General features: G+C 34.4%; 1 protein-coding gene across 2 annotated transcripts in view; it reads right to left on the bottom strand.

Annotated features, from left to right (window-relative positions):
• Positions 1 to 18711, bottom strand: part of LOC131575807 (cadherin-9) — a 70359-nt gene that overhangs the window by 8895 nt on the left and 42753 nt on the right. The window contains exons 3-8 of one of the 2 annotated variants that reach the window (XM_058831778.1): positions 15679 to 15798; positions 13267 to 13434; positions 9348 to 9535; positions 7772 to 8025; positions 6371 to 6507; positions 4864 to 4985 (exon numbers count right to left, since the gene is read on the bottom strand). In XM_058831778.1, the coding sequence (XP_058687761.1) occupies positions 4864 to 4985; positions 6371 to 6507; positions 7772 to 8025; positions 9348 to 9535; positions 13267 to 13434; positions 15679 to 15798 (989 nt within the window). Of the gene's footprint in view, positions 1 to 4863; positions 4986 to 6370; positions 6508 to 7771; positions 8026 to 9347; positions 9536 to 13244; positions 13435 to 15678; positions 15799 to 18711 lie in introns of both variants that reach the window. The other variant, XM_058831779.1, reaches the window with a different exon arrangement.

Below are 18711 nucleotides of genomic sequence, written 5' to 3'. Positions count from 1 at the left end.
GCTAGTTCTTTTCAAAACAGTAATATATTGGTGGTTGTTATTTTATTTTTAAACATTTTCCTTTTTCAAAATTCCTTCTTTCAAAATTCACTATAAATGGTGAAAAATAATGTCACTTTCACCAAAATTTAAAGATGGCCAGTGCTGTATATTACCTTTCTGAAGTTTTAATACAACTCGATTATCATACAGCATAAAAATTATTCTTCCAGTCACAAAGACCACTGGAGAAAGATATTGTTAAGGTAGAGATACAGTAATAACTTCTGAATTTTGTTGTTTCTGTGTGTAACAGAAGAGAAGAACAGGCCTTTAATCCACTTGAATCATTTGGGTTTTCATTTTTGTTATATCATGCTCGTAATAACCAGTTAAACCTGGTTATTGTACAGCAGAAAAATAGATTTTAAAAATATCACTAAGCATTTGAGAAAGGGATGTCTGGGAAATGTTAGCATTTTTGCCTAACATTTTTTAGAAGAGATATTGAATAGAACAGAACAAAGTCTGGATCTCAAAGCACTGGCTTTCTTGAAAGTTTTGAACTTGTTTGGCGCAGCAAATGTTTCTCTAGGAATCTGGAAAGATCTCACCACTTTGTCTGCAATAAACTATGAGGAAAAAAATCCTGTGACAGAAACTATATTTGGCAATCATGAGGACAGTTATAACAGCAAATGTTATGGGGAAATGGTGGAAGAACAGCTTTGTTTCTCCTATCCTTTCTTCCTCTTGCCCTTTTCCTCCCTGTGTGATCTGGTAGGGTCAATCACTAGCTAACCCTGAATGTATTACTAAGAGTGAGTGTAAGTATTTGTGGGGCAAAGATTATGGAAAAGATGCGATGATATGGCCCAGAGGAGTGTTTCAAAATCAATCCAGCTCTCAGTGGATGTCCATCTTGTCATTGTGCGGCTTGAATCACAAGATCACACTTGTACAGACACAGTTCTAGGCTATACACCTGTAAGGTGCTAGCTGCAGAAAGCAGCCTCCATCACACGTCTGCAAGCTTGAATAGATGCCTGCCACTTAATGAAACTTCAGAAATGCAAAGCAGTTTGGTTTGCAGACCTTGGCTCTGTTCCACAAATGTGTTGGCACTTTTAAGCAGGACTGAATGTTTATCAAAAGTTGGAAAACTGTCAGTTCCATTCTTACTTAAAAAAACAGACTGTTACCATGGGTGTCTCACTAAAATAGGCCAAAAGGTGTCTACCTAGTGAAGCAGTTACAATGCATAAAAAGTCATGACTGATAATTAGCAATGCACACTTGAGAAAAACTGATGTCTCTCTGCTCTATTTTAAAAAGTGAGGGAGGATAAGGAGAGTAATGAAAAGAAAAATCAGCCAGGTATCTGAAGGAGGAAACAAACTTTATGCATTCTGATATCTGAAAGTCTGTGAATGGCAGGAAAGAATATAGCATCAGAGGGGAAAAATAGTGACTGAGGTTGTTTTCTTGATGGGTGTTGAAATTAGCTAAATTGTTGCCAGCAGTAAGCTATGCAATAAACTATGGAGCTAAATTTTTACCAACAAATTTTCAGTTAAATCAGTCTCCTCCCCAAGTATATCCTCCTGGTTTCCATGGAGAATACTCATCCTCTAATCCAGCTAAAAAGACCCAGTTAATTCCTGTGACAAGGCCATGAGAGAATTTATACCAAATCCTTCCCCACAACAGTCCCTGGGGCATTGGGATTAGGGGTTTCTAAATTGCACGAGGGGAAGGCTGCTTCCTACTTTTCTTTAGCCTGTGTACTATCTAATGGAATGAGATTCATAGGGTGACAAATGTGTTTCAGCCTAATGAACGCAGATTTTTATTAACTTTTTTATGATAAGGTTTCTCTCCAGTCATACCATTGTTTGGAGACAATAGAGTAGGAGAAACTCTGTAGGATTTTCTTTCCTCTGACTCTCCTATGGCTATCTGAAAAACACAATGAGTGAAGCCTCTAATATCTGTTGATGCTGAGAATGAGTAATGTTGCTTGGTGGCAGAGAACAATATTTGATCATTCTGATGCTTTCTAATTCATCTGAGACTTAGAAAACAATGTGACTAACAACTGGTCCTGGTTAAAAAAAAAATAAATAAATTAACTAGATATATTTATCTTCTCATTCTGATTATTTTGTTATGGTACCAGATGTAGAATCACTGGTGTGATGTGTCAAGAAGCAATAATGGCTATAATAAAAAAGCTTAGGTTTAGGTGATCTCTAAACATGTTTCTGTTTTTCTTATATTATACAGGGACTTCTAGACATGAGCAATACAGGTTCTCTGGAACTTAGCATCCTTGGCCAAAACATTCAAGTTCATATTTCTATATTAACTGCTATTTTTAAGCACCCTTCTGTGTTGAAGGTAGTCAATTATCTTCTGAAATACTAAGTAAATTATGTGTAAATGTCCAGATATTAATTCAGGTGCCTCTCTTGAGGACCCCAACTGTTAACAAATAGAAAACCAAAATTAATCTCTCATTTTTTCTGTAGCTACACTTGGTGCACATTGTCCTTCTAGTATTTTTGTGGGTTGTTCCAATGAGGGAAAATAATTCCTGAAATTACATTGGTAAATTAGATATATGGGAGGTCTGAAAAACAGCATGCCTATCTATCTATCTAATGGGTCTCTGTCATATCTGTTGTTAGGTAATCACAGAATTTATGAGAAAGGTAAGTGAAATTTCAGACATCCATTGATATTTCATCAAGTATTCTAGACTAGATGGAAATTGGATTAAGGAAATTGACAGCCAGCATGCCTGGATTGAACTTCTTCAAATACATGAGAAATCCTGTGTTTTCTTGTTGGCAAAATTGCATAAGATTAATTGCAATTAGAACTTCATTTCCAAGCTTTGGAATCTTTGTTTGTGTTATGTAATTAAAATACATTACATACTTTTCTGCCAGTCATCACACTGAGATTTTAAGATTTATTTACCTCAATTTTGTCTTGTACCATGAGCCATTGTTACATTAACAGAATTTAGGTCCTATGGCAGGTGTTTGAACTTAATGGCTAGAATGATCTGAATTAATTCAATATGAAAAAAGCAGGTTATAAGTCATAAACTAAAACTATATGGGTCTAATAGCCAAAAGCTTGGAGAATTTTTGCTCCTTCTGTAAGGCTTGAGCTGTATTCTTAAGTGGCAATTTATGTCACTGGATGATGCGAACATAAACCTTAGTTGTTGTGAAAAGCACTTTTTTTCATTTTTCTGATATGATAATTCCTTCCACTGTTTTAATTTAATTCATCAGTGCCTTTGATATGCATATTCATCTATTTATATAATGTACATTAAAATAGTAAAACTTTCCTTAAAAAATAATGAAAAAATTGTCAAATAACGCTTCAAAGGGAAGTGCTTTTTTTTTAATCAAAGTATCCTCTGCCATTCTAACCCATTTTGTTTGAATTCTGATATTATGTGTAATGAATGAAAAATAGAATTTAATTCAGTCTCTCAACAATCTATTGTATCCTCTTTTTCTCCCTTTTTTTTTTCTTTTGCTGTTAAACAATTCATAAAACATTACTTGAATTGCAACTAATATACTACATGTTCTTGCTCTGCATAGAGTTCTGATGTACCTGAAAACCTAAACTCATCTCAGGTGCCATCTACGCTACATTCGGTGAAGCCTCTGCGATTTAAATAAACACTGGGCAGAAAATCAAGTAAAATATGAGCATGGTTCCTGATACATATCCATATGACCCATATGACCATCTTTGAATATCACATGGTCACCGTGCTCCAAAGAAAAACAAAATATTATACATTCTGATCTGGTGAAGACAGCCAGCTTTGGCTGGATGATGACAGCCTAAAGCTAGTGGGACATGAGGATAGATTAAGCTGTTCTTAGGACTTCATCCTGGCTTCTCTCTCCTAGACTAGGAACCCGCTCATGGTTTTGCTAGTGAAAATAATGATCTCAAGATTTTTCTTCCAGTCAAAAATGAATCAATCTAGAGAAGAGGCTCATGCATGGTCTCAGGTCTATTTTGGAGAGATATTCTTTAAGTACCCTATCTTCTACTAAATCCAGTTCTTTTGTAAATACTTTCAGAATTAAAAATCTTTTTTCACAGGATTTAAAACTGAGTGACTGACTGGGATTGCTAGCATAAATACATGAATAATAAATAGATGATATATAATGGCAGCAATATTAAGACATTTCTGTAATAGGCTGGCTCTGAGCTCTGTTGGTTCATCTACTTACTCAAATCCAGATTATCACTTTGTTTTATCTTCAATTTTTCTTTCTCTTCTTTTTGATTTTTACAGAATTGCTGAGGTAGTTTAGAAAGAGATATACATGACCTTTAACCAGACTCAACGCAATACCAAACTGAGTTTTAACCTACAATGGAAATGGTTGCATTGCCCTTTATTTTTGAAAAATGTTTGGTTTTTACATCTTCTTTACTGAAACATAGTAAAGATTTTCCTGGTTCATGTACTTGAAGGTGTGGCTACATTAACCAAGCCAATGATAAAAATCCAGAAATAAATGGAATTAATGAACAGTGTAAAGCATTTTGTAACATTATGCAAAACTCTTTCTGAAAAATATTTTCTGATATTAGAAATGGAAAAACACCTTAAAGTATCATTTTTTATTATATACTACATTATAGTACTAGGATATTATCCTTCATCTTTTATGTCTTTTTTTGAATAAACTTGTATTTTCTGTAGAAGATAAGAGATTAAGAGAATAGGTTAGTCTGCTGCTGTTCAAACTAAGATATTGTCAAGTCTTCATGGTGGCGCTGCAGGATAGTTTCCTTACAAGTTCTTTGGCAATATAAGTATTGGTTTACCTGTCCTGCTTTTGCATTTTCACAAACAAATGTTTCATAGTAGTTGGCAAACTCTGGTGCATGATCATTTATGTCTAAAATCCGTATGAAGACAGGTATCTGGCTACTTTGTTTAGGATTATCTGAAAAAGAAATATATTTATATTACAAGACAAAGTGATATATATATGAAGATAACCCAGTACATTCTTTCTGATAGATTAGAAATGTTCAATTTTCTTAATTACACTAACAATTAATAATTATATTTAATTATCTGATTGTATACATTACATATACATAAAATTCCTATTTATAATTGAAACAATTTTTGTATTTTATATAGATATATATGTATAAATAATATAAAGTATGCTTAAATTGATTTGCATTAAAAAGAGATCACTGGGTTGTTATGGTGCTGTATTCTATGTATCAGTTCTGCAGAGGATTCATTGCAAAACATGTTCCATGAGCTGGAGCTGTTAAGAACATTTATCTTTTTAAATCAATAAAGCAGTAAAACAGTGTCAGTCAAAAACACCGCCACCAAAACCACATACAAACACAAACCCACAAAAAACCCAAACCAAAAGTTGTTCTTTCTCCCCCAACTGTAAAAAACAAAACAATAAAATGACATATGCAGGATGTGATCATCAACTACCCTTCACAAACCTCCGAATGCAAGGTAGTGCCAGAGAGAATTCTTACACTATGCATATTAAAAATGTAGAACAAGTTTAACCAAAAAACGAAAAGCATTTAAGAGGAAAAGATAAAAGATATAAATCTTTCTGAAAATGGGTGTATGATTCATCTCTCCATACTACCCGACTCCCAGATTCTTAAGCACATTGGCTCCAGGGGGATCTATAGGAGAATAAAGGAAGGGAGAAAAGTTTTTCACTAAAATTAGTGTCTGTTTCCCCCTTTGATGACTGTCACCTCAGAACAAAGAGACACCCATACCTAAAAGTATCTAACAGAATAATAAAGAATCCAGGTGAAAGATTTAGGGACAGGGTTTACTTCAGACATGGAGGGCAAAGAATTTCCCTAGCCTTGGCTTTAAACAAAGCCATTATCTGAAATAGGTTAAATCAGTTGAGGTAAAGAGTAATTTGTTCCCAATTATAGAGGTTATTGTGACAACGTATTTGTATGTCAGGGACTTTTTTTTCCATTTTCCCCAAGGATATTCCTGAAGACTTATCTTGGGATAGAGCCAATGAATCACAACTGCACCAAATTATCTGATGTGAATTCTCAGGGAATTATTTAACTTGTCTAATGTATACTGTACATGGTTTTGATGAACCTGAGAGTTCCTAAATATCTTTTAAAAATAGGCAAAATGTATCTTAAAATAATAAATTGGACTTTTATATGTGTGTTTAAAGATGTCTATCTATAATATATGGATAAGGGCAAAACTTATGAGACAAGATAAGTCATAGAAACTGAAGAATTTAATTCTTTTCTTAGTTCAAATATTCTTTTGAGATAAGTCTTATCTTCAACTTACTGATTTCAGTTGCTATGACAGTGATGTTGTGCCAGGGAGTTTCTTCTCGGTCAAGTGGCTTTGAGAGGAATAAGGATCCATTTCCTGAATAGATGTTGAATATTCTGTCAAGGTCAGTGTGTCGATCTACAGAGTATCTGTCAAGATACAGTAAAACTGAGCATCACTATCTCGTGTTGCAGCCTCCAGCTCACAGCCACCTCTAAAAATTTTCTAATTTTAACTGTACTTAATCAATAATGTTTTCTTTATGATTAACTTAAGCTTTCCCATAGCTGCCTACCTGCATGCTACTAATACTTGGAAACAATTTTAAGACTGTGAGGAGGATGAAGAGCAAATTATTATGTGGGCGGTTTTTAGATTGATAATTAAAATTTCATTTCAGCTCATAAAGTGAATTCTAGAACACTACATAAAAGTGAAATTTTTTAGGTAAGATTTTTGCAAATTGTTTCTTAGAGAACTGTGTCACCAAAAGACACATATTGCAGACACAAGGAAGTATCAATTTTTAAAATTTATTTTTGAGGTGTCACACAAACCACAAAACTCAACAGAAAAATCTTTCAATTAATTGTTCTTTAAGATGAATGTCCTAAAATCTTGTTTAATGATAATTGCTTTTGGGTTGTTCTTATGCAACAAGGAAAAAACTTATTTTACAGCTGTTTTTTAATCAGCCTAGTAGTTGGCAGTCATTATCAGCTTAAATTGAGATTTTATACATATTTTACTTAAAAAGATTTTATTTTCTTCCTCCTCTCACACCTCCTACCTCAAAGCATACTGCTGCAGGACATAGAAGGCTTGTTTAGAAATGCAGAGATCAATTTTCATAATCACTTGCATGGTAAATACACAAATTTAACTGCTGTGTTTGTCACTGCAGATAATAATAGCAGATTGGTAACAATTACAGCAATTTCACAGCGCTGAACTCTTACTTCTAATTGTTATGACTTTCTTGCAATCATTTCTTATTCAATACACTGTGATCATTAAATAGTTAGGCTATGGAACGTGGACGTTATGTACGGAACTCTGACTGTTATCAAGCATCAGGGAGCACAGAAATACACCATTTTGAGTGTTTTACATAGTGTAAAAGAATAATTTTTGAACAGCTTGGTGGAACTACTAGAGCATGCTGACAATTAAATGCTGACATCTTTCTTTTTACCTGGTGCCTATAGACTGTTCTTCACAAGCATTGTCTGCATCGCTCATTGTGTTAATTGTATTTGACTTCACAAGCTCACAATTTCTCTTTTGACAATTTTCAACAGCCCCCATGTGCTTAATTACCCAAACAGCTTCTAAATACCTTGCACTCTTGTCACTTTCTGTGCATGAGACTTGACCCACATCTAAAGAATTTTATATTTTGCAATGGCTTACTTTATTGCATTCTTTGCTACATCTGGATCTTGGGCAACAACCTGCCCAATAATGCTTCCTTCCTTGGCATCTTCATCAACGTCTATTAAATACCAGGGTCTGCTGAACACTGGAGGTTCATCAATGTCTTCAACAGAAATTTTGACTAAAGCTGTGTCTTTGAATGGCCCCAGCTGAAGAAAACGAGGATCAGGATGAGCGTTGGTTGCTTCTACTCTTAGGGTGTATAACACCTTGTTTTCAAAATCCAGATGCTGAGGAGCAAATAATAAAGAAAATCACATCACTTTACAAAAAAATGCAAGTTTTACAATGCTAGGTCAGAAGGTGAAACCTCTTTAGGAGCAAAAGCTCTAAGTTTTAATCCATATTGGACAAGATGGAATATATTAGGTCTTATTCTGGGCATTAAAAAAACAAGGATTAAAGGATTATTACGGGATAGCAAGGCAGTTATGATCCCTCTATCTACAAATTGTTCAAGATCCTGAAAAAAAAACCAAAAAACCAGGAGGCTTTGGCCTATATAAAAATAGAAAGAAAGAAAGAAACAGGGAAGTTATACTCAGTCCACAGCAAGGAGTTGTGTAAAGTCTTATTTGTCTCATCTCACTGGCAGTAAAAAGAGCAATTATTCCAGTTCTTAAATGCTTTCTGTCCTATTTATCTTTTTTTTTCTATCTTTTACCCATTACCATCTTTCCTTTTTTGCACTAGGAGCAATGCAGACTTGTCCCTGGTCTCCTGTCCGTGCTCCTCAGTAAAAAGAAAATCTGTGAAGCTTGATTTTCAGTCTGTGTGACATTTACATCATGCATATCCATATATGCCTATGTAGGTGAACGTTCATACATACATATACATAAACAAGCATATGTGTTTCCAAATATGTTCAGAGGTCTGTATTTTATTTATAGGTAGTTATCAATTAATGTTACTGATATATTTAATAACATTAGAATCAAAAAGAGTGTTCATAGTTTAACAGGCTGAATTCTGAGAAGCAACCAATAAATCTGTCAGACATGGTATTTTGAATTAAATTTCTGCAAATGTCTTTGCTCTTTGGAGTTTTGCTGACATCATATGTAACAACTGAAGTATCACGAAGACTGGACTTAAACCAAGAAAGATTTTAAGTACTGGAGATAACTGGATGCTGAATAGATTAGAGAGGGAGAGTTTAGCCTTGGACGTGCAAATTCATCAAACTCCAGGTAAGCCTCCCACTCTTGTTAGTCTTACCACAGCAATCAGCTGATAAACCCCACTGTGAACTGAGCCCCTCCAAGTTTTCACAACCCTAATTTGAAAGTATTGTGTGTGAGACTCTATAGTGAACAGACAGCAGCCACTGAAATATTGCTTTATGTGAAGTGACATGCCAGTAAATTTCCCTTGAGACTAGAAAATAACAGATACCTGCTGAAGAAAGAGAAGAACAAAACTAATACAACAGCTCCTTGGCAGCCTGACCCCTTGTGAGATCTACCCTCCCTTCCCCTGGAAAAAGAAAAATAACCGTAACACCTGAAAAGCTAAGTACATATAAAAGAGAGAGAGAAAAAAAATAAACCTTTTTGACAGTTATAATCCCTTCCTGTGTGTCCTTGTCAGTGATGATATCAAACATGTCTGATCCATCCCCATTGGAGATGCTATATTCAATCTCTGCATTTTCTCCCACATCGGGGTCATTGGCTTTAATTCTGCCAAGCGGAGTCCCAGGGGGAGCAGATTCAGGAGAGCTGAACTGGTAAGAGCCTGGAAGAGCAAAATCAAGCATTTATTGTTCTAAGAATTTTTTAATATTTTTTTTTAATTCTGAATAAAAGTCACCTTTAATTTCACGTAGATTTTTTAGGTAGCTTGAAGTTCAAAACACTGTAAGAAAAATACTGCTAGTATCACACTAAACTTTAAAATAGGATTCAAAACTGATTGACAAACTGTCACAAATATTCAAGTTATTCTTCAAATTCATCTAATATTGTGCCTTTTCTTCTTGTTTTTTTCTTCAGTTTTAAGGGACATACGTGATAAACAATAGGATAGTAGTTCTTACCCCAATTATTAGCACTATATATATGTTTTTTTCTCAAGAAATATTCCTAGATATATTTGTAAATCGGAATGTATTTTGTTTTGTTCTCTGAAAGTACAAGAATTGTAGAAATCAGTGAGGATTTTAGAAAAAGACTAAAATCGAATAGCTTTTTTTAAAATTATTTTGAAATAAATTCAAATAAGTGTTGTGTTTGAAAAAAATTAATCTGTTTTTGATATTACATACTAAAGTGTCATGGTAAAGAGCATTTAGATGCATATTCATGTTTATTGCTTTGTTGTTTTTAAAATCAGAGTCTTCTAGAAAGCAATCTGATTATGCAGACACTATTGTTTGTGTGTATGAAAAGCAAATTCATATGTTTTTTCTGACATTTGTAATAAAAGAAATCTAATTTTAAAGACATGTTGTAGCAGAAAAAGCTATTGATCAGATGATTTCTTGACCAGTAAGAAGCAGACACTGAAGATGTTTCATTACTAGTAAGACAAAACAAAACAAAAAAAAAATCTAATTCAGTATTTTCTGTTATTTACTACAAAGAAAATGTAAAAAAAAAAAAATCTGATGGGTTCATAGTTTGCATGCAACATGCCAGAATCTGATGGTTTTTTTGATCTGTTTTTCATGTAAATTCATATTACTTTACTGAGTGAAGCTGTAGCATTGGAGAAATACCTTAAGAATCTGACAAAATTAGCACCTAATAAAATGTACAACCCTTATTCAAAGGATCCAGTAAGAACACATATAAATTGTATTGATTTGTAATAAAGTACATTCAACTCTCTTTGTCACAACAACCCTATTTCCTATATTTACACGTCCTTTGCCTTTTAAGACACCTAAAGGATCATGAATGTTCCATTTAGTACAAGGTATATATCAAACTTCAGAGTTCAGAATGAGTTTTGGACCCCAGTTGTAAAGACAAAGTACAAGAGAATGTTACTGAAACAAATACTCTATATTTATATAGATGTGTAGCAAAATGGAAGCTAATGTTTGATGCTAAATTATGATTGCTGTTATAAATTCAAGGTTGTAAGTGAAAACTCAGCAGTAGCCTGTTTGACTGTGATCCACATAGACTAAAATGCATATTGTTGCCTCAAACCAGCCTGCAAATGGATGAAAGGTAGGATTCCTGGCAGCTAAACCATGAGTTTCAAGCCTTGAACCCTTGACAAATTCAAGGGCTTGGCAGCTGAGCCAGACCTGCCATAAGAACAGATTCAATCATGGTACTTATTACTCCTTCCAGGTAAATACCTCCCTTCAGTGCTTTTCTGTTTGAAAGCATTCCAATTTTTGTGGTGTTGTGTGAATGCTACACATTTTCAGCATGTGAGATGGGTATTTGGTTTTAGAGTACAATAGAATTGAAAATGTGTAAGGCTTTTATTGTAGTACCATTTAAATTCCATTTAGGCCTATGTCTTCTAATTTTCCATGACTACTTTCAGGAAACAAAAAACAGAAAATGCTTCTTCTTGATGCAGTCTGAACAACTACTACTTCACAGTGATATTTTTACTTTCTCCAGTCCCTCTAAGAAATTAATTTTTGGCTCTTAAATACCTTGATATTAACTGGCATTGCTTGCAACTGCTATTCACCCTCTACTTTGGGCAACAATATTACTTATTGTTGCCTCACATAAGAAAAATAGAAAACAAATGTGTTTGTAAAAAGCATACTTCCAGAATAGATAGTTTTTTTAAGGTGTGCCCCTCTTAATAACTACTTAAGAAGAAATTAAATCTATCTGATATTTCTCTTTCTTTGATTTCCTAGAAAGTATTAAAACCAGCCTGCTGAAGAGAAGGAAAATTAGAGGGAAGGGTGACCTTCCCTCAGCAAAACTGAAATTGCAGCACTGGAAGATCCCACAGCAGGCCTTCTGTAGGCCACACAATGTGTTTCAGTAATGTTCAAAGTAGAACACTACAGAGAATATTGTATGAGGCATCAAACTGTGTAAATTTCTCTAAAAAGTACCCATCCCAAAGTTTATTGAAATAATCAGAAAAACTTCCATAGACTTGAGGCTTCAGTTAATTTTGAAAGAACATTATGAGTAACACAGGCTAAGGGGACTGGAAACCTTAAATTATTTGCAGTTCTATACATTCTTCATCCTTAATTTTATCTTTTTTTCTTTATTTTATTCAACAGTGAGGCTTACCATGCAGTGTGCCACCATAAATTAGAGTTTCGGTTCCAGATTTCCTATTTGCCAAAATATAATAGGTTGCATTGTGCTATACATGTTTGAAAAGTATCCCCTCATTAAGTGGAACAGGAAGTTCAGTTAAAAATTGCTGCTTGAATTTACTGCACAAAGGTGACTCTCATCAAGTGAACTCTGAAAGTGAACCAAAATTATCTTTTCTTTATGAAGGTTGCAGTACTTCCCCTCCCCTCTCTTCTTTCAAAGCAGTGTGTTATCACAGATTGAGATTAAAACAGCAATTTATAATTCCAAGGATCCATTCTTCCATGCTCTCAGTTTTCCCATTTTTTTTTTTTTTTAATCTGCATTAGGTTGAACAGTTTGTACTATTCTGGGTGTACTTATTGCCATGGTACTGAAGTGCTTTTCAAGTCCAGGAAAGCATTTTATAAATCAGCTCTCTTTGTTCAGTCCTTAGTGGATCTGTAAAGAGAGCCAGGTCTCTCATCAGTGTGAACAAGCAATTCAAATTTTATTATGTGGACACTTTTCTGGCAGGCACTGAACTGAGGCTGTAAATTTCTCCTCTCTGCAGCCTATCAAACAGTTATCAGACACTGACTGTAACAATGTGAGATTGGATTTAAACACTGGCCTAGGATAAAAAGATCTGTAGTGTGTTACTCTGAAGCTTTCTGTGCTGTGTAGCTTTCTGCTATTTGCCATTTTTTTTCTTCTACAAAGGTACTGTTAAAAATCTTATTTTATTGTGTCAAACTGGCCTAGATTATCAAGATAATTCAAGAATTGAACGTAGATTGCAGGTACCTAAACCAAATGCTTAGACTGCTAGCAGAACATATGACCTGATCAACTCTGTCTGCGCAAGTCAGAACATTAAAAAACCTGCGACGTATTTGCTTGCCTTGGCACATGGAACTAAGTGTTTTCAAGAACAGATCCTCATATTTTGTAGTTGAATTCCTCTAAAATCCCTGCAATTGGCCTAAATTATTGTTACAGTTTATATTTCTGTAAGCAGAGTAAGAATGAGAAGTTTATCATTCCAACAAATAATTTGATATTAAAAATATATTCCCATTTGCCTTAATAATGCTGCAAAATAAACATACACAGCAGTGGGTAAGTACTACAAAAGCAGTGATAAAAAAGAAACATCCAGATGGCCAAAGCAAACCAGCTGATTTTTGGGCGGATCTTTGGAAAACAGAACTATGAGGTGCTCCATACTCTGGGGAAAGCGAGGTGGATTGTCGTTGACGTCAGTCAGTGTGATGTTCACGGTGGTGGTCCCTGATAATCCACCCATCTGGCCTCCCATGTCTTTAGCCTGGATGACCACTTGGTATTGCTCCCTGTTTTCTCTGCTCATATCTGGTAAAGCAGTCTTGATTATGCCTTGAAGGAATAAAAAAAAAAATGGAGAGACAGAGTGGTGAAGGAGAAGCACCATCCAGTATAGTCTCAGAGCTCTTAGATGGATTTATGTCAGATACACTGTGCAGATGATAATCCATAGCAATCACAACAAGGTATACTGCAATAAACCTTTCAATCTATGGATGCTTCAATGTGATTTTAAGAAAAAAGATTAAAAAATGTAACAGACACATTATTCATTGTTTTTGTTCTGCCAAATCAATTTTATTATTCTTTTAATGACAAAAATATCAATACGTTCATTGAATTAATGACATTTTTCAGTTTCTATCCCCAGTTATTACTGAATTGTGTAATCTCCAGCCCTGGTCACATTTTGATATTATAGCACAAGGCTGAACTCTAACATGCCCAGGATTCGTTATTTTGGGCTGTAATAGATCATTGATTATGATGCTCAGTGATGTCCACTGTAAATCAGCCGGGGCTACAGCTTGTAAGATAATTGGACAAGACTCTAAAATTAGTTTTAAAAAATCTTATTTGAGGTGTCTAATTTGAAGAATTTCATAACTGCAATTTAAATGTCTTAGACACTTTTGCAGTACACAAAAATAATAGATGTCTCAGGTGAGAAAACCAAAAGTGATTCTTTATGCCACTTTTCATTAAATTTTCTTTTAGAAAATCAAGCATAGCTTTTTTATTATTTTTATTATTTTTATTTATTTATTTTTTTTTATTTTTTTTTATTTTATTTAGATGGGTTGTGGCTTTTCAAACATGGAGTGATGAGAGCTTTCTCTTGTGAAGTGGGAAAATTTAAGCATAGTTTCCTTTTCTGCTGGGAGAATTCACACCCCTGCCCTTTCTTTCTCAGAAGGCTCTCATTATATGCTTGGTTTGATATTAGACAGAAAAAAAAGCATTTCTGGAAAATATATACTTCTAGCAAGTGAGTGAAATAAAGAAAAAAACCTTTACAGCTTAGTGGTTATGACATTTATGTCTGATCCAGGATTACCAGGTTCTGATTATCATACCTAGGCTTGTTAATACATGTAACATGAAACAACAAATTGGATTAAATAGAAAAATAATCCCTGAACCAAAGATGAGAGCCCAGGTCTTTCCCTTACTATCTGCCTGCCTAAACACCTGCTGCCATCATTTATTGCCCATGTGGTACTCGTCCTGTTTCCCTGCTCATGCCTGGTAATGATGTTTGACTAGGGCACTGGAGAAAAGAGAAAAAAAGAGAGAGATTGAAAAGAGGGGGAAAACCAAACACTTTTATCCAAGGCAAAATTGTTATTATCACTTTTAAAATTATTACTTTTTGATTAATGATCTTTTGCATATTATTCCTTTTGCTGTGTTTAGAAAAAAGCAAATTGTTTCAAACAAAAGCCATCATCTGAGCACTCTCAATGGATTAAGAACTTCAGGGATTCTGGGCAGAGTTGGACTTAAATTCTCAATTAGCAAACCAGAATAATTTTGATAGCATGCAAGAAAAGGTAATGCAATGCCTAATGAGTCTTGAGTGTCTTAGGATCAGATATCTGGAAGAGGGGAGTTTCTGGTTGTGTCTTTCTTTTCTGAACCCTAATTTTGGGTTATATATATTCAAAAGTTACCCTTTCTTCTTTTTTTTTTTTTTTTTAATTGTGTTTGTTATCCAGTTTCTTGCATAACTGTGAAAAAGGCTTCAATTCATTATTTTCCACTGGAAAGCATTCATGATACTTGCTTCAGTTCTCATAACTCTTGGAAACATAATGAAGCTTTAAAAAAAAAAGTTAAAAATTTTCAGTCGTCAGGAATCTATTCCAAACTTTTTGACCTGTGAGATATTTTTACCTTATAGTATGAAAATGTCCAACTCTCATTTATGTTTTTTAAAGGCAAATAGATGAAATTCCCAGAAACTGGTATGAAATAGGCTTGTGACTAATTTTGATGATTCTTTGGACCCTTTACAGTATTTTCCACCTTTCTTTTTTTTTACTTTTTATCTTTACAGTTAACAATCATCTTTTGGAAATCTTAGTTATACCAAGTAAAACAATTTTTCTACAATAATATTATTTTAACAGAAAAAGCATACTTTTATTTTGATTCTGCTTTTCATTCAATGAAAGAGTATCAGCTTTGTGTCAAGTCATGTCTGTTCCAGCATTGAAATGGAAATGAAATGTGTCTTGACCCCTGCATCCTGTCTCTGTTACTGCAAAAAGTGAGACTGAATGGACTGCTAACCTGTTTCTGGATCCACTGAGAAATATGGCTGTCCCTGGAGGATGCTGTACACCACTTTGGCACTGTTCCCATAGTTGGCATCATCAGCATCTGTGGCTGTCACCTGAATAACAGATGTACCTAAATGGGTACCAAGAAAAGAATTAGCAGGTTTTAGGAAGACATCTGCTTGTAGACCACATACAGTTGTTGCAGTATTGAATTCAGTAAGAAATCAAGCAACATCCACTGGACCAATCCAGAGACCTGGATCTATCCAAGAGACAGTAAAATAAAATCCCATCTTCCCAGTGACTGGACCTAAAATCATTATCACTTAAGATTCATGTATTAGTTTAACAAGATTAACAGGAACTGACACATCTTTGAAACTCAACACAGCATAAGGTTTTTTGGTGATCAAACAACTTTGAAGATTGTTCCCTGGCAATAACACGAGCTCAGCTGAAGCTGTTCACTGAAAAGTTTGGCTTAATTAATAAATAAACTTAAAGCGAACTTCCCCATACTCATTTTCTGCTTAGATGACAAATTCCAAGTGTCTGAATTCTGGCTCAATAAAACACTTTGTCTCATCCTAAACTGATTTTTGAGGCTCAGTTTAAAAATAGATTGTTTCTGCAATAAGAAATTCTATTTGTGGGGTTTTTGTTTGTTTTTTTTCTCTTGATCAAAGTTATTTACCCATTTGGCAAATATGCTACTGATATTTTTTTCAGGATTTACTTATTTTGCGTGACAATATTTTATCCTTGTCCTGTGATCATAAAGAAGACAATATAACTTATACAGGATTATGAGTACTGTGAGCCAATACTTTTGGTGCAGTTTATGGGTTAGAAGTGAATGAAAACGTCCATAAAGCCTTTCTTATAAGATATAAAAGCACAAAGGTGTCCTTCACAAGCTTGTTTTTTTTCTTAGCACTTTTCAAGATGTCAGGATGCATTTTGCTCGCACAATCTAGAGCTGACAAATGATTCAGGCAGTCCAATAGCTAGAGGTGTAAAGATGCTTGACTTCTTACCAGGGGAAGAAAGCTGACTGAAAAGAAGTTCTTTACCCTATTTTTGTCCAAGTTGTTTTGGGGTTTTTTTTGTATCTCACCTTCTTTGAAAGAAAACTTTCTGGTAAGCACTGTCCACTTAATTGATATCGTTCCCTGTTTATCTTTTTTATACCTCACTCTCTCTAGGTTGAAGTTCCCCCAGATAACTTGCTGGCAAGTGTCTGTCTTGACTATAAGTTTAGAAGACACTCATTTACCTGTGACTAATGGCGTTGAAGTGAGTCACTTCTATTGCTGCTTTTTAGCATATTCCAGGGTTGGGAAAAGTAAAAATACAGAGTAATCAAAACAGATTTGTGAGATATGTTAGTTGCAACTATTTTTTTCATAGTACATATTACAGCTTTGCAAATAATTGTTTTACCTACACAATTCCCAATATTTCACGTTATCCAAAGAGCATGTCAAGAGAGGGAAAATACATCTTTCTCTGCATCAAACCATCAGCAAAAATTTGTGAAAATGCTTTGTCACAAATCATCAAACTCTTAAGAAGATTTTTGCCATCAGGTATATGGATTATTTTTTGCCTGATTAAACAGCTAGAGGTCATCTGAGCTGTAAAGATGATCCCAAAGAAGCAAATATTTAAGGACATTTTAATCACTAACAATACCCAGCAGAATTGCTCATCTGGATAAAAAAAATTAAGACAGTTCTTTGACAATGGTAAAGTTCCATTAGTCTATTAGTCAAGCAGTCCCATCTGCTTTCAGAAAAGCAAGTTAAATCCCCTGCCTCCTCAAGACAAATGGGGAAAGAAGAGTCAATATACCTTGCTAGCCTATAAAAACCATAATCAGTAGAATCATATACTGTGTGACATTGTAGCATCTAGAAGTTAAGAATCGAGAGCAATTTAGCCCATCCCAAAAAACCCAGCCCAAAATACTTTAATAAGAAAAGGTTTTTACTGTGGCTTCCTAATCTAGACATTGTCATGGGGCTGACACAAAAGTTTGAGTAGTGTTATAGCAACTTAATGCAAATTAATGTTCTTCCTTTCTTTTCCTAGTGTTCTCTTTTGCTGAAAAGAAAAATGCTGAATTTGTTTTGAGTTTGTCTTTTTTTTTTTTTTTTTTTTTTAAGACAGTTATTACAGCGCTTAAGGCAGTATTTGGGAGACTTCTGTGTTTGTCTCATTGGAATGTCTGTTCTTTGTTTCCTGAGGCTCAAGTGCCATATAATTATAGTTGCTGAGCAGAGTACAGAAGATATAACCCTACAGAAACTTTTCATGTGGTGAAAAGATAGTATTACAAATCTTCTTTTTGTTAAACTAATAGTACAACTGTGAAAAACTATTAACCACAGTATAGCCTCAAAAATTCAATGTCAGCAAGCAGTTCACTTTCTTTGTCAGCAGTCTGCTGTGTCATAAAGAAGGATGCTCAGAAATGATAGACAGTACTTGTGCAACTTTCTTTCATGAGATAAGAAACCTCTTACCTTTTGGGTCAGAAATGGCAGTGAAATAAAGGCAGTGAAATAAAGGCAATGAAATAAAGGAACTCAATATTAATTATGGAGTAATTGGTAAAGAGGCAAAATATTTTAATCACAGCAACGTAGTGATTATTTATCTTTGCCCCACTTGAATGGTAGCCACAGTATGATCTGTTTATTTATTTGTTTATTTATAGTCTAGATTACCTCACAAGCAGCCTCTTACTACAGTTGTCAGAGGAAATCAGCTTGATTTAAAGTACAAATGGGCTGTCTGGATGAATACAGCAGTAGTGAAGGAAGGAAGGAAGTACAGTCTGGGAAGAACTGGGGTTGGTGGAAGACAGTGTTTACCTTTGTTTATCACCATTCGACTCTGTTTTTAATGTACAATAAATTAAATTATTTTTTCATGTGAAGTCTGTTTTCACCCTTATGGTAATTCATAAGTAATCACTCAATCATCAAAATCACTCATCATCAAAAGCATGAGCCTTTCCATTTTCTTTTCTCTCCCA

The sequence above is a fragment of the Poecile atricapillus genome, chromosome 2 (genome assembly GCF_030490865.1).
Source record: "Poecile atricapillus isolate bPoeAtr1 chromosome 2, bPoeAtr1.hap1, whole genome shotgun sequence".
Taxonomy (NCBI): Eukaryota; Metazoa; Chordata; class Aves; order Passeriformes; family Paridae; genus Poecile; species Poecile atricapillus.
The sequence above is the reverse complement of the archived record's forward strand: the minus strand, read 5'-3'. Positions and strand labels throughout refer to the sequence as shown.